General features: G+C 49.6%; 1 protein-coding gene across 1 annotated transcript; it reads left to right on the forward strand.

Annotated features, from left to right (window-relative positions):
• Nucleotides 1-1,515: 1,515 nt before the first annotated feature.
• VGLL2 (vestigial like family member 2) lies at nt 1,516-10,195 on the forward strand. Its single transcript, XM_049875563.1, has 4 exons — nt 1,516-2,288; nt 4,845-5,154; nt 7,385-7,903; nt 9,120-10,195. Exons 1-4 carry the CDS (start codon nt 2,208-2,210, stop codon nt 9,158-9,160), a joined length of 951 nt encoding a protein of 316 aa, XP_049731520.1. The 5' UTR covers nt 1,516-2,207; the 3' UTR covers nt 9,161-10,195.
• Nucleotides 10,196-10,888: the final 693 nt, after the last annotated feature.

A 10,888-nucleotide genomic window follows, 5' to 3' on the forward strand; every position in this document is an offset into this window, starting at 1 on the left:
CGGTTGCTGCCTTCCTGAGACACTCCCAGGCCAGCGGGTTGGGAGGTGGCGAGATGTTCTTCACCTGTGCGCCTGGAGCGTCGCCGGCTGTAGAAGCCGGCGGAGCTCAACCACAGGGCAGAACAGTAGCTACAAAGACGCTTAAGCAAAATTGGACTGGGGGAAAGGCTGAGGGGAGGGGGAAGATGTCTTTAAATTTTTCCTTGGATTCCATCGTGGTTAACTAAGGAAACGCTCCAATCGTTCAGGACGGCTCACCGTTTATTGACCCAGGTGGAGACACAGAACCACTGCCCATGTATAACTCAGGCAAAGCCAAAAATTAAACCCCAAATTGATCTGGCATCAAATATTCACTTTTTAAAGGCAAATATATGGTGAAGGGTGCATTTACCATCGTTTATAGCCTGAGAATCGATGTCAAACTTTTTATTGGATTGAAACTGGGGAATAACGATCTGTTTGCCTCAGTGGAAACCCTGGTGGTATACTGGTTAAGCGCTACAGCTGCTAGCCAAAAGGTCGGCAGTTCAAATCCACCAGGCTCTCCTTGGAAATTCTCTGGGGGCACTTCTACTCTGTCCTACCGAGTCGCTATGAGTCCGAACGGACACGACAGCAACAGGTTTGGTTTTTTGTTTTTGGGGGGGTTTTTTGGTTTGCGTCAGTAATCGAAGCTGCCTCTTCTGGAGTCTGAGGGCTCAATGCTCCCAACCTCTGCCCTCTGCCCCTGAAGTCTGGCCCCCGCTCTCCCCGCAACGCCCCTTCCGCAACCTGACCTAGCAGAGGAGAGCGCCTTGCCTCCTTTCATTCATAAACTTGCAAGACACAGCGGGACTCCGCTCCACCGGGGGTACGTCAGGGCAGGCTTGGGAAGAAGGGAGACCGCCGCAGGAAGCAGGTCGGAGCCGGGAGAGCCCTCAGGGTTCAAGAAAAAGAGAGGACGGAGGGCTTTTTTACGCTTGGCGTGCATCCTCTTTGACCTAAGGTGACCAGAGGAAATCGAAGCTGCTGTGTTACTGGCTGAAGAGGCAACAAGCCCTCTCTGAGCTCCCCTGCAGTTCCTAGGACTCTTCTTGTTAGAACCAAGGAGTCCTTGTCCCAAAACGTTACCATATCTTTAAAGGACGCCGGCCAAGAAGACCCCGCCGGGAAAGCCTGGTGGCCCGGGGCTGGGGAAGGCCTCCCGAACTCCTTGAAAGCAGCTCGCACTGGGAGGAGCCACAGGCGGGACGCAAGCAACGCAGACAGAGCGGAGTCGGGTGGAGAAAATCAAAGAGGAAAGCGCGGGATCCGACTCTACAGCGGCAGAAAGGAAAGTCCTGGAGAGCGGAATTGAGGTGTGTGAAGCAGGTGGCGAGAGGACCCGGTCGGAGGAGACGCAAAGGAGGTGGAGCAGGGCAGCAGAGGCAGGCTTCAGCCACTGCCATTTCCCGCAGAGGGAGCTCCTCTGCATCAGAGAGGAGTTTCCGGACTCCTTGAACATTCTATCTGCGATCATTCGGATCCCCTAGGGAGTTTCTGGGGACAGCGGCGTGCCTCCCCGCACATCACCGGGAGCAGAGAGCAGAGACTCTACCCGCCTCGCCACCCGGGAGCACACACACTTTTCAGTGTGCGGCCGGGGTTCGCCCACAAGCCCTTCCCCCACGCACAAAATTTCTCTTTCTCTCCGGGTGTAAGGACCCCCGTTTCTCAGTCCTCCCCAACCCCACACACCTTTTTTCCCCCTCCCATTTTAGCCTGGGAAATCTCTACTCCTCGCAGTGCGAAGCCTCAGACCCCACGCTGGGGGCCAACCAGTCCCCGGCACCCTTGGCCACAGGCGCACCGCTGCGGAGACCTGGAAAACCCACCGGCGGACCCAGCGGCTTGAGTCCCCAGTTCCCCGTTGGCCCCCAGGACCCTGCTCCCCACCGCTCCTCCCCCTCCGCGGCTTCTGAGTGGCGTCAGCACGCCTGCTGGGCGTGGGGTTTAAATGCCCACTAGCGGGAGCGCGGGCGCAACTGTCCCGAACGTTGTCTAGGCTAGAATCGCAGAGGTGGGAGGGGAAGGAGTGAGCGAACGGAATCCCGAGCCGCGGAGCGCGCTGCCCCGCCGCCGATGAGTCGGGAGCTCGGTCCCAAGCGCAGCCTATGCAGCATCCCAGTGCTCCACCGAACAAGAGTTGATGATAAAATATCTAACTGTCTCCGCTGCGGGGAGCCATGAGCTGTCTGGATGTTATGTACCAAGTCTATGGTCCTCCGCAGCCTTACTTCGCAGCCGCCTACACTCCCTACCACCAGGTACGTGTCTCCTCTGGGCCTGGGGCTCGGGGACGGTTAGCCGGTTCGCAGCGACCAGAGCACCTCCCAGACCCCGAGGTCCGCCGCGCCTCCGAGCGCGTTTCGGGCGTCTGATCTGCGGCGGGCGTCGCTGGGATGCGGGGTTGCCCGCGCTGCCACGGAGTTGGCTGTGCAATTAACTAACCCGTTAGCTCGCGGGTTTGCTCTCTTGGGGAGCTAGCTAACCCTGCTAATGTGCGTCCGTGTCTTCCTGGCAATAATCGGAGGGGGATTAGACGCTAGATTCTTCCGAACCCTCTGTGGGTGTGGAGAGGTGCGGATAAAGCAAACTTTGGTTCTAGCGGTAAAAGAGCAACAAAACAAAAGCAAAGGCCAGTTGCGCCTTCTTTCAGTCTGAGATGCACACGTACTCGTTCTCATCCTTGCAAGTTACCCAAGAAATAATATTTTCTGTTTTATTTCTCGGGCGATCAGGCTGATTAATTCCAAAACCATTGAATTCGTTACAAAGAGCACCGCTGGGAGCGGGCTGGTTTTGCCACCTTTGCCTTACAAAGTTCTGGCGATTAATATTGGGGTGTGATTGGCCCGACAGAGGCAAGCTTCATAGATAATTCTTCGCCTTTCTCGAACCATTAGTTGAATCGGGCAGTCCTGTCTCCAACAAAAACACACTTTTTAAGACCACTTGCCACCCCCCTTCTGCAAACTCTTCAACTTTGGTTTGATGGGGCCGATTTATCCTTTCTCCGGGCTGCATCCTGTCGAACACTATATTTCCAATTCCCCAGCAAGATGGCAGAAACTAATGACATTAGTCCTGGAAAAGAACAAGATCATATGCGCACCGGGGCGTAGGAATCCGGGCCAGGTTTGGAAGTGAGGGCCTGGACTCCTGCTTTGCGGAGACTGAAATACACCTCAGTGCCGAGGGGATGCTTTCGCCGATTTTGCTGGCAAATTCAGAACGCCTATTCAGCCCATTCCTGATGAATTAATGATGAAATGGTTGAGTTTTGATATTTGTTTTTTCATTCCGGTTCCCCCTTTTTAACTTTCCAATCTGGAGTTTGTTTAGTCTCAATGTTAAGCCAGGTGGGAACTTGGCATTTAAGAAGTGGATATTGATAAATAACTTCAGTGTTCGGGCGCCAGCCTCTAAAATGAGCTCCTTCCCAACTGGGACTATGGCAAAGGGGAAAGAGATGGGTTTGTTTTCTGTTTGGTCTTTTTACTCCCCTAACCTGATCCCATCTATCGCGTTAAGATCTTCATTCATTTTTGCATGGCTCGTCACGTTTCGGAACCCTGGTGGCAGCAGTAATTAAGAGCGCGGCTCCTAACCAAAAGCTTGGCAGTTCGAATCCACCAGGCGTTCCTTGGAAGTCCTATGAGGCAGCTGTGCTCTGTCGTATATGGTTGCAAGGAGTCGGAATCGACTCGACAGCAACGGGTTTGGTTTTTGTTTGTTTGGTACATGCTTCCAGGCCCTCTCTACCAGCATTCAGTTCATTGCTCTTTTCTAAGAAAATGTTCTCAGAGCTGCACTTCGTTTTAAATCATTATCAGATATGTCCATTCACCCAGCGTCATAGCCAGGATCTTACCATTCTCTCTTCTGCACATTTTTACTTGTTGTTCATTCAGTGTTCATGGAGGCGGTGAGCGTGGCAATGTCCATAGTCCTCTGTTTTTTCCTTACTTAGAAGGATATATTTTTTAAAAACGGAGACAGGCTTTTAAATGAGCAATTTATGGGTGACCAAACAAATAACAACTCACATTTATTAATAACCAAAACCCAGATATTAATCCCACATTTTCACCCCACACAACTCGTTCCTAAATGGACCTATTTCAAAGTTTCTGAGGCAGTTCTTCCTTTACATTCCTGGTTGCGGCCAGTGGGTTTTTCTTTTTTTTTTTTTCCTGCTCCATCATGCAGTGCTTAATCCTGCATCTTGTGCTTCTATCCTGCTTTCTCAGGTAGGAAACAGTCAGGCCCTAACTGGACTTTGCCTGATTAAAAAAATATATCTACCCTGAGCCAGGCTCCTTCATCGAACTGAGCTCATAACCTGGCTACTTAAGTATCTTCTGGGGACCATCACCCTGACATCTTTGGAGACCTTTCCCTGCAGCCTGACAACAAGTCCCAAGAAGACAACGGCACCGAGGAAGATGATTTGCTTCTCAAGAAGCCCACCCTTCCCTGCTTGGCTGCAGATGGAAGGACTGTTGGCTATGTGGTTCAGCCTATTGCTAGTTTATGCTGACAGCACAAGGTTTAAGCATAGACATGGATTTGCATTTCCCATGGATACCTTGGGAATCAGGAACGCTGTCTGCTAACCAAAAAGGTTGGCAGTTCGATTCCACCAGCCGCTCCGTGGCAATCCTAGGGGGCAGTTCTACTCTGTCCTATAGGGTCGCTATGAGTCAGAATCGGCTTGACCACAATGGGTACCTTGGGGATTGGGATGAGGGATTGCAGTTTGACCCTAATGTGCCATCTTATTAGAAACTGACATCTCCATTCTTTGTCTTTCTGAGCAGAAACTAGCCTATTACTCCAAAATGCAAGAAGCCCAGGAGTGCAACGCCAGCCCCAGCAGCAGTGGCAGCGGCAGCTCCTCATTTTCCAGCCAAACTCCAGCAAGTATAAAAGAGGAGGAAGGCAGCCCAGAGAAAGAGCGCCCACCAGAGGCAGAGTACATCAACTCCCGCTGTGTCCTGTTCACCTATTTCCAGGGGGACATCAGCTCAGTAGTGGATGAGCACTTCAGCAGGGCCCTGAGCCAGCCTAGCAGCTACTCCCCCAGCTGCACTAGCAGCAAAGCACCGAGGAGCTCCGGGCCTTGGCGGGGTGAGTATGTGGTCCCAAAGGCAAAGTCACATGGAGAGTCCGCTCAGCGTGCGGTACACCCACAAAGGCCCAAAGAGTGCAAATGAAAGAAAACTAGGTGTCAGAGAAGGGTAGAGAGAGGCATTTGGGGAAGGTAAGAAAAAGGAAGGAGGAAAGGGCATGGGTATATGATCTCTCCTTGAAGACCAAAGCAGAGTAGTGACCTAGAAAAAGACACTAGCCTTGGCATTGGGAGGCCTGGGTTTGCTTGTTGACTCCACCACTTCCTAACAGCTTGACCTTGGGCAAGTCTATTAAAGTCTTTGACATTACACTATTTACTGTTCTCTAAAATTAGAATAATAATACTTGACCTCTTAACTACTCCCAGAGGTTGCTGTAGGATCCAAATATACCATTATATGTAAATGTGCTGTAGAAATGCCAGTATTCCAATATCCGCTGAAACTGGGGGGGGGAAAAAATCTTCACTGTCCAACCACTTACGGGACACTTCCTTAGTTTCTAAAATTTTGCCTAGAGGAAAAACTCCTAGACCCCCCACTGTGAACAGAACCTGTTGGAGAATGTCTCCTAAAACGCACCTACTTTTGCCAGGTTCCAGTTACTTGGCAAAACTTGAAGTGGAAGATGTCTTTTAATAAACGAAGTGAAGTAGCAAGGACACAAAAACTTAGGCAAAGCCAAACCATCTCTAAGGGTTTTTCCAAAAAAATATGTACACCCTCTTTATTTTTCTACCCCTCCCCACAAAGCACTGCTTTACAGTAGCCTGGGCCAATGATGTCTTGGGCAAGTCAATAATCATCTATTCTGAAGTCAACTCATCCTCCCTTTATTACCAACAAGACAAGACTGGTGGAAAGTCTTTCATAAATTTTCTCACCAAGCTCAGAGATTTTGGTATGTACTAAACTGAGAAATGAAGAACTTTGCTTTAAAAAAGAAAATTATATTGGGAGGGGTGATCATCCTCACTACACCTTTTTTTTTTCTTAAGAAATTCTAGCAGTTTGCATAAGCCTTGCATAGATAAGATCCAAAAATATTAGTATTAATCACAGAACATTCTTTTAATTCTCCAGTTGCCTAAATATTTTGAACAGGAAGCCTGTTCATTTTTTTTAAACATTTTTTTACCTACGTGGTGCAGAAGTCATCCCCATAGAAGGTGCTCAATAAAAGTTCCTCTGATTAAATGGCGTTCCCTCCCTCACCACTAATGGCAACGGATTCTGTCTAAATGCTGCTCTCCGAAAATGCTACCAAGGCTCTAGGAAGTCAGCACTGATACCGACCCCAATACTAATAATTCCTGGTGTCCTCACTTTATCTGATGCACAAAGCTTGTTAATTGAAAGATAAAAGACCTCATGCCACTCTGTAAAAATAATACGGCTGCCCTTTTAATATGTCTTAGTTTACTCTCTTGCTTGAGTTCTTGGAAAAAAAATATTTGAAAGGTTTCTAGAAAGGAGGCTAATAATAGCAATATCTTAAAATACGTCGATGGACTTCCGTCTATCAGAGGCCCTGGAGGGACACATCTTCCAAATCTGAACCTGAGGAGCCCTGGTGGCCCAGTGGTTAAGAGCTGCTAACCCAAAGGTCGGCAGCTGGAATCCATCAGCCACTCCTTGGAAACCCTATGGAGCAGTCCTGCTTTGTCCTATGGGGTTATGGGTCACTATGGGGTAGGTTTTCGTTGTTGTTGGCGAACCTGAAAGGCGAGAGAGGGGGTAGTGAGATCACTAGGCGGCCGAACTAGAGTAAGAAGAGATATCTTTAGCTTGAGGAGAGGCTGCGGGTGGGAAAGGGAGGTCGTGTCTTCGCCTTGAGGCCGCCTAGGCAGCTAGACCCGGAATCCGGGAAGCTCCCGACGTCCCAAATCTTGGTCTCAGAGTCTCTCTGCTCTTCCTCCCTCGCCCATTCCCAGGGCTTCCGCACTGGGGGGGCGCCTGGGAAATCCGAGGAAGCAGGCCTCCTCTACTGGGTTCCCGGAAGCCCCCGCTGCGTGTGGCTCAGACCTCGCTTTCTCAGGCTGCAGCCCCCTAGGAAACGCGCCACCCCAGAGGCGGAGGCTGCCTACCTGCCACCCGCCGCGGCTTTCCCGCCACTTCCCGCCCTCGCACGCTCAGCTCTCAAGCCTTGGGGAGTCGGCTCTCGAGTCTCCCGGCCATGACGCGCTCCTCTCTCTTCTTTTCCTCCCCTCCGCCTCCCTGACCTGCAGACGGCTCCTTCCCAATGAGCCAGCGCAGCTTTCCCGCCTCCTTCTGGAACAGCGCGTACCAGGCGCCGGTGCCCGCGCCGCTGGGCAGCCCGCTGGCCGCCGCGCACTCGGAGTTGCCCTTCGCCACCGCCGACCCCTACTCACCAGCCGCTCTGCACAGCCATCTGCACCAGGGCGCGGCAGAGCCCTGGCACCACGCGCACCCGCACCATGCGCACCCACACCATCCCTACGCGCTTGGCGGCGCTCTGGGCGCCCAGGCCGCTGCCTACCCGCGGCCTGCTGCCGTGCACGAGGTCTACGCGCCGCACTTCGACCCGCGCTACGGGCTGCTGATGCCCGCCGCCTCGGGGCGCCCGGCCCGCCTCGCGCCGGGCCCGGCACCTGCGCCCGGCAGCCCGCCCTGTGAGCTTTCCGCCAAGGGTGAGCCGGCCGGCGCCGCGTGGGCCGCGCCCGGGGGGCCCTTCCCGAGCCCCGCGGGGGACGTGCCCCAGGGCCTGGGCCTCACCGTCGACTCAGGTAAGCGGAGAAGGTAGGCGGGCCTCCTCTGCGCTCCTCCTGCCCGTGCTCGACCTGGGCTGGGCCCCGAACCCCCTTAGTCCTCCTTTGAGACACTTGGGGCTTGAGGGTCTGCATGGCGGGGTTGTGTTCCAGCAGGTAGTTAACCCTATGCCATTGATGTGAACGGGGTGAGAAAGTAGGACCCGGCCTAACCTGGCTGGTAAATATTAACGGAGGATTTTTTGTTTTGTTTTGTTTTCTAATATCGAATTTTGTGGAAAGGTTTTAGCACCGCGCTGTTGATACTGCAACCATGTGACTATTGAGCACTTGAAACATGGGGAGACCGAACTGAGATGTGCTTTAAGTATGCACACACCGGATTTCAAACCTTTGTACAAAAAAGAGAAAAAGAAAAAAGAAAGATGTATTTCATTAACATTTTTATACGGATTGCATACTGAAATATATTTGCTTTATTCCATATTGAACATCTGGGTTAAATATGTAAATTTTTTAGCTTGGCTGCTAGGAAATTTAGTAATTATACATGTGGCTCCCATTGTATTTCTATTGGGCATCGCTGATCTAGAGTGCCTGCTGAGAGAGTAGTTTAAAATCCTCTACAGCTTGGGAGTCTTATCACCTAGTGATAGTTATAAAGAAAGAAAAATATGTGACCCTGGTATCAGTTTAATTGCCAAATTAAATAGTCTCACAGAAATGTGATTTTAAGGATGATGTTAGGTCTCTGGCTTAAAGAGTTGAATTTGAAAGGCACATTCAAGAAGGGTTTGCTTTTTTGCTTTTTATCCCCCCTCTATTTTAGGGCAAGTAAAAAAAAAGTTATAATAAATGTAGACATTGGCTTGTAGTCTTACCTGCTCCCCCCTTCCCTCAGGTAACATTTGTTTACTTTTATTTTCATTCGCCCCCCCCTTAGATGAATTCTGTGACTTTCACAGTGAAACAGTGGTGTTTGTATTTCTCTTTCCTTGAATATGTGTTCCTTCCCTCCCAGACCCGGTCCCTCTCCCCCTCTGTGTCTCTCCCTCTCTCTCTCCGTTTTATTTTTTCTCTGTTTTCAGGTATGCAGCCTCAGGACAAAAGCAAGGATCTGTACTGGTTTTAGACAGCCTACCTTCTCCCCTGTAGGTCTCTGCGTAGTGCGATTGATGACACTCAGCTGAAATCGAGTTGGTTTGTAACAACAGCTTCTGATCTTGGTTTGCAGCTCGTCGTTATTCCCTCTGTGGTGCATCCCTCCTGAGCTGATGTGCTGACCCCGAGTTTCCCTTCCCCTTTCCTTTCTGACCAGCCATGGAGGCTCAGCATCTGTGCCTCTCACTTCATGGATGAGGACATGGGGCAAGACTTCAAACCTCCTTGGGAAAACCAAAGCACACATCTCCAGATATTTCATCTAAAAACAGTTCCTTCTGCCACAGGAGCAGATCCAGAGACTCTGAATGATGTTTAACAACTTTTGGCCAAATCACTGGAAATATCTGTAATGGGATGGCTTAGTCAGGTGATATACCATTAGCTTTCTTGGAAAAGGGGAAAGAAAAAAAGACTTTCTGGTGTGAATATTTTTTATGCTGATGTTAATTATTTCATTACGTAGTGTGGTAATAGCACTACTGATGTCAATATCCTCAGAATTTAAAATGTATTTGTATTTGCATCTAAGACTGTGGTAGAGAAGTAAAAAGAAGCCAATTCTTTCTTCCTCGCCGCGTAGCCTCCAGCTCCCTTCCTGCCCACCCCCTCCCCACAACACACACTCCAGACACAAAGACACACTTTTTCCTTTGGACTGTGAACATGGAAGCCTCAGCCTGAATGTGAGTGGCAAGTGGCTTATCTGGAGCCACCTGCCCAAGTCTTACTGAAATGCAGCTGTTGTAGGACAACTGTTTAAAACTCCAGAAATACGACGACCAAGGTGACACTTCCCAGTGTTTGGCACAACAATTGCAGTGGCACTGGATATATTTTCTATATGTGTGTGTGTGTATATGTATCATATTTTTTACAAGGAACATTTCATGATGAAAGAAGAAACCATTCTCTGCCTTCGCGCCACAAATTCTGTCCCTCCCTCTATCCTCCTCTGGATAAAAAAAGCAGCGAGAGACCCCAGATGTCTCGGTGGAGAAGAACTAGAAGTCGGCACAAGGAAAAGAAATATCCATGAGTCTCCAATACCTCGAATAATTTTCTGTCTCTATGGTTATGATTTGGTTATTTTAGTATTGGAGCAGAGAAGGGTCTATGCGTGGGCAAAGCTGAAGGTGATGAGGAAGAAGAACCAAACATTAAAGATGTCTATTTACTACAAGCTCACTGTGTTGTTTCATGAAAAGAAAATAAACATCTTAGTTTTTCTCTGGTAGAATATAGTAGTATGATCTGATGTCAGTAGTAATATTGTCATTGTCGAAAGGTGCCATCGAGTCAATTTCAACTCATAGCAAGTCCATGTGACGGAGTAGAGTTGCCCTGTAGAGTTTTCTAGACTGTAATCTTTACAGGAGAAAATAGCCAACTCTTTTTCCCTCAGGAGCTGCTAGGTGCGTTTGAACTGCCAACCTTTTGGTTAACAGTTGAGTGCTTAACCACTGCAGCACCAGGGCTTCTTGTAGTAATATTACCTTTCATATATATAGTGCTTTTTTGTTTTTCCAAAATGTTTGCTGTGCTGTGAAATCTGTTAACCCTTTTCCACCTCACGTTAATCCTGGAGATGAGGTTAAGCATCCCCCGTCTGTTTCACAGATCAGACAGTCATGGCTCAGAGAAGTCAAGGGCTTGCCTGTTAGCTTTCGGTGAGCTAGAAGCAGAGATGGTGCAAAAAGCACTACCTGTAGATCATTCAGTCAGATGTAGAATTACATTATTCTCCAAAGGTAATTATTGTTACTTCTTGAATTCTAGGATCTGAAGACATACAAGAGTCATAGGTAAAAGGCATGATCTCAGGGCTTCATACAGGTCAAC

Source organism: Elephas maximus, chromosome 1, assembly GCF_024166365.1.
Source record: "Elephas maximus indicus isolate mEleMax1 chromosome 1, mEleMax1 primary haplotype, whole genome shotgun sequence".
NCBI classification, from domain to species: Eukaryota; Metazoa; Chordata; class Mammalia; order Proboscidea; family Elephantidae; genus Elephas; species Elephas maximus.

Coding starts and splice junctions, on each gene's coding strand:
- VGLL2 (XM_049875563.1), top strand. CDS start 2,208: ATGAGCTGTCTGGATGTTATGTACCAAGTCTATGGTCCTCCGCAGCCT. Junction 2,289..4,844: donor CCTACACTCCCTACCACCAG/GTACGTGTCTCC, acceptor CTTTCTGAGCAG/AAACTAGCCTATTACTCCAA. Junction 5,155..7,384: donor GAGCTCCGGGCCTTGGCGGG/GTGAGTATGTGG, acceptor CCTGACCTGCAG/ACGGCTCCTTCCCAATGAGC.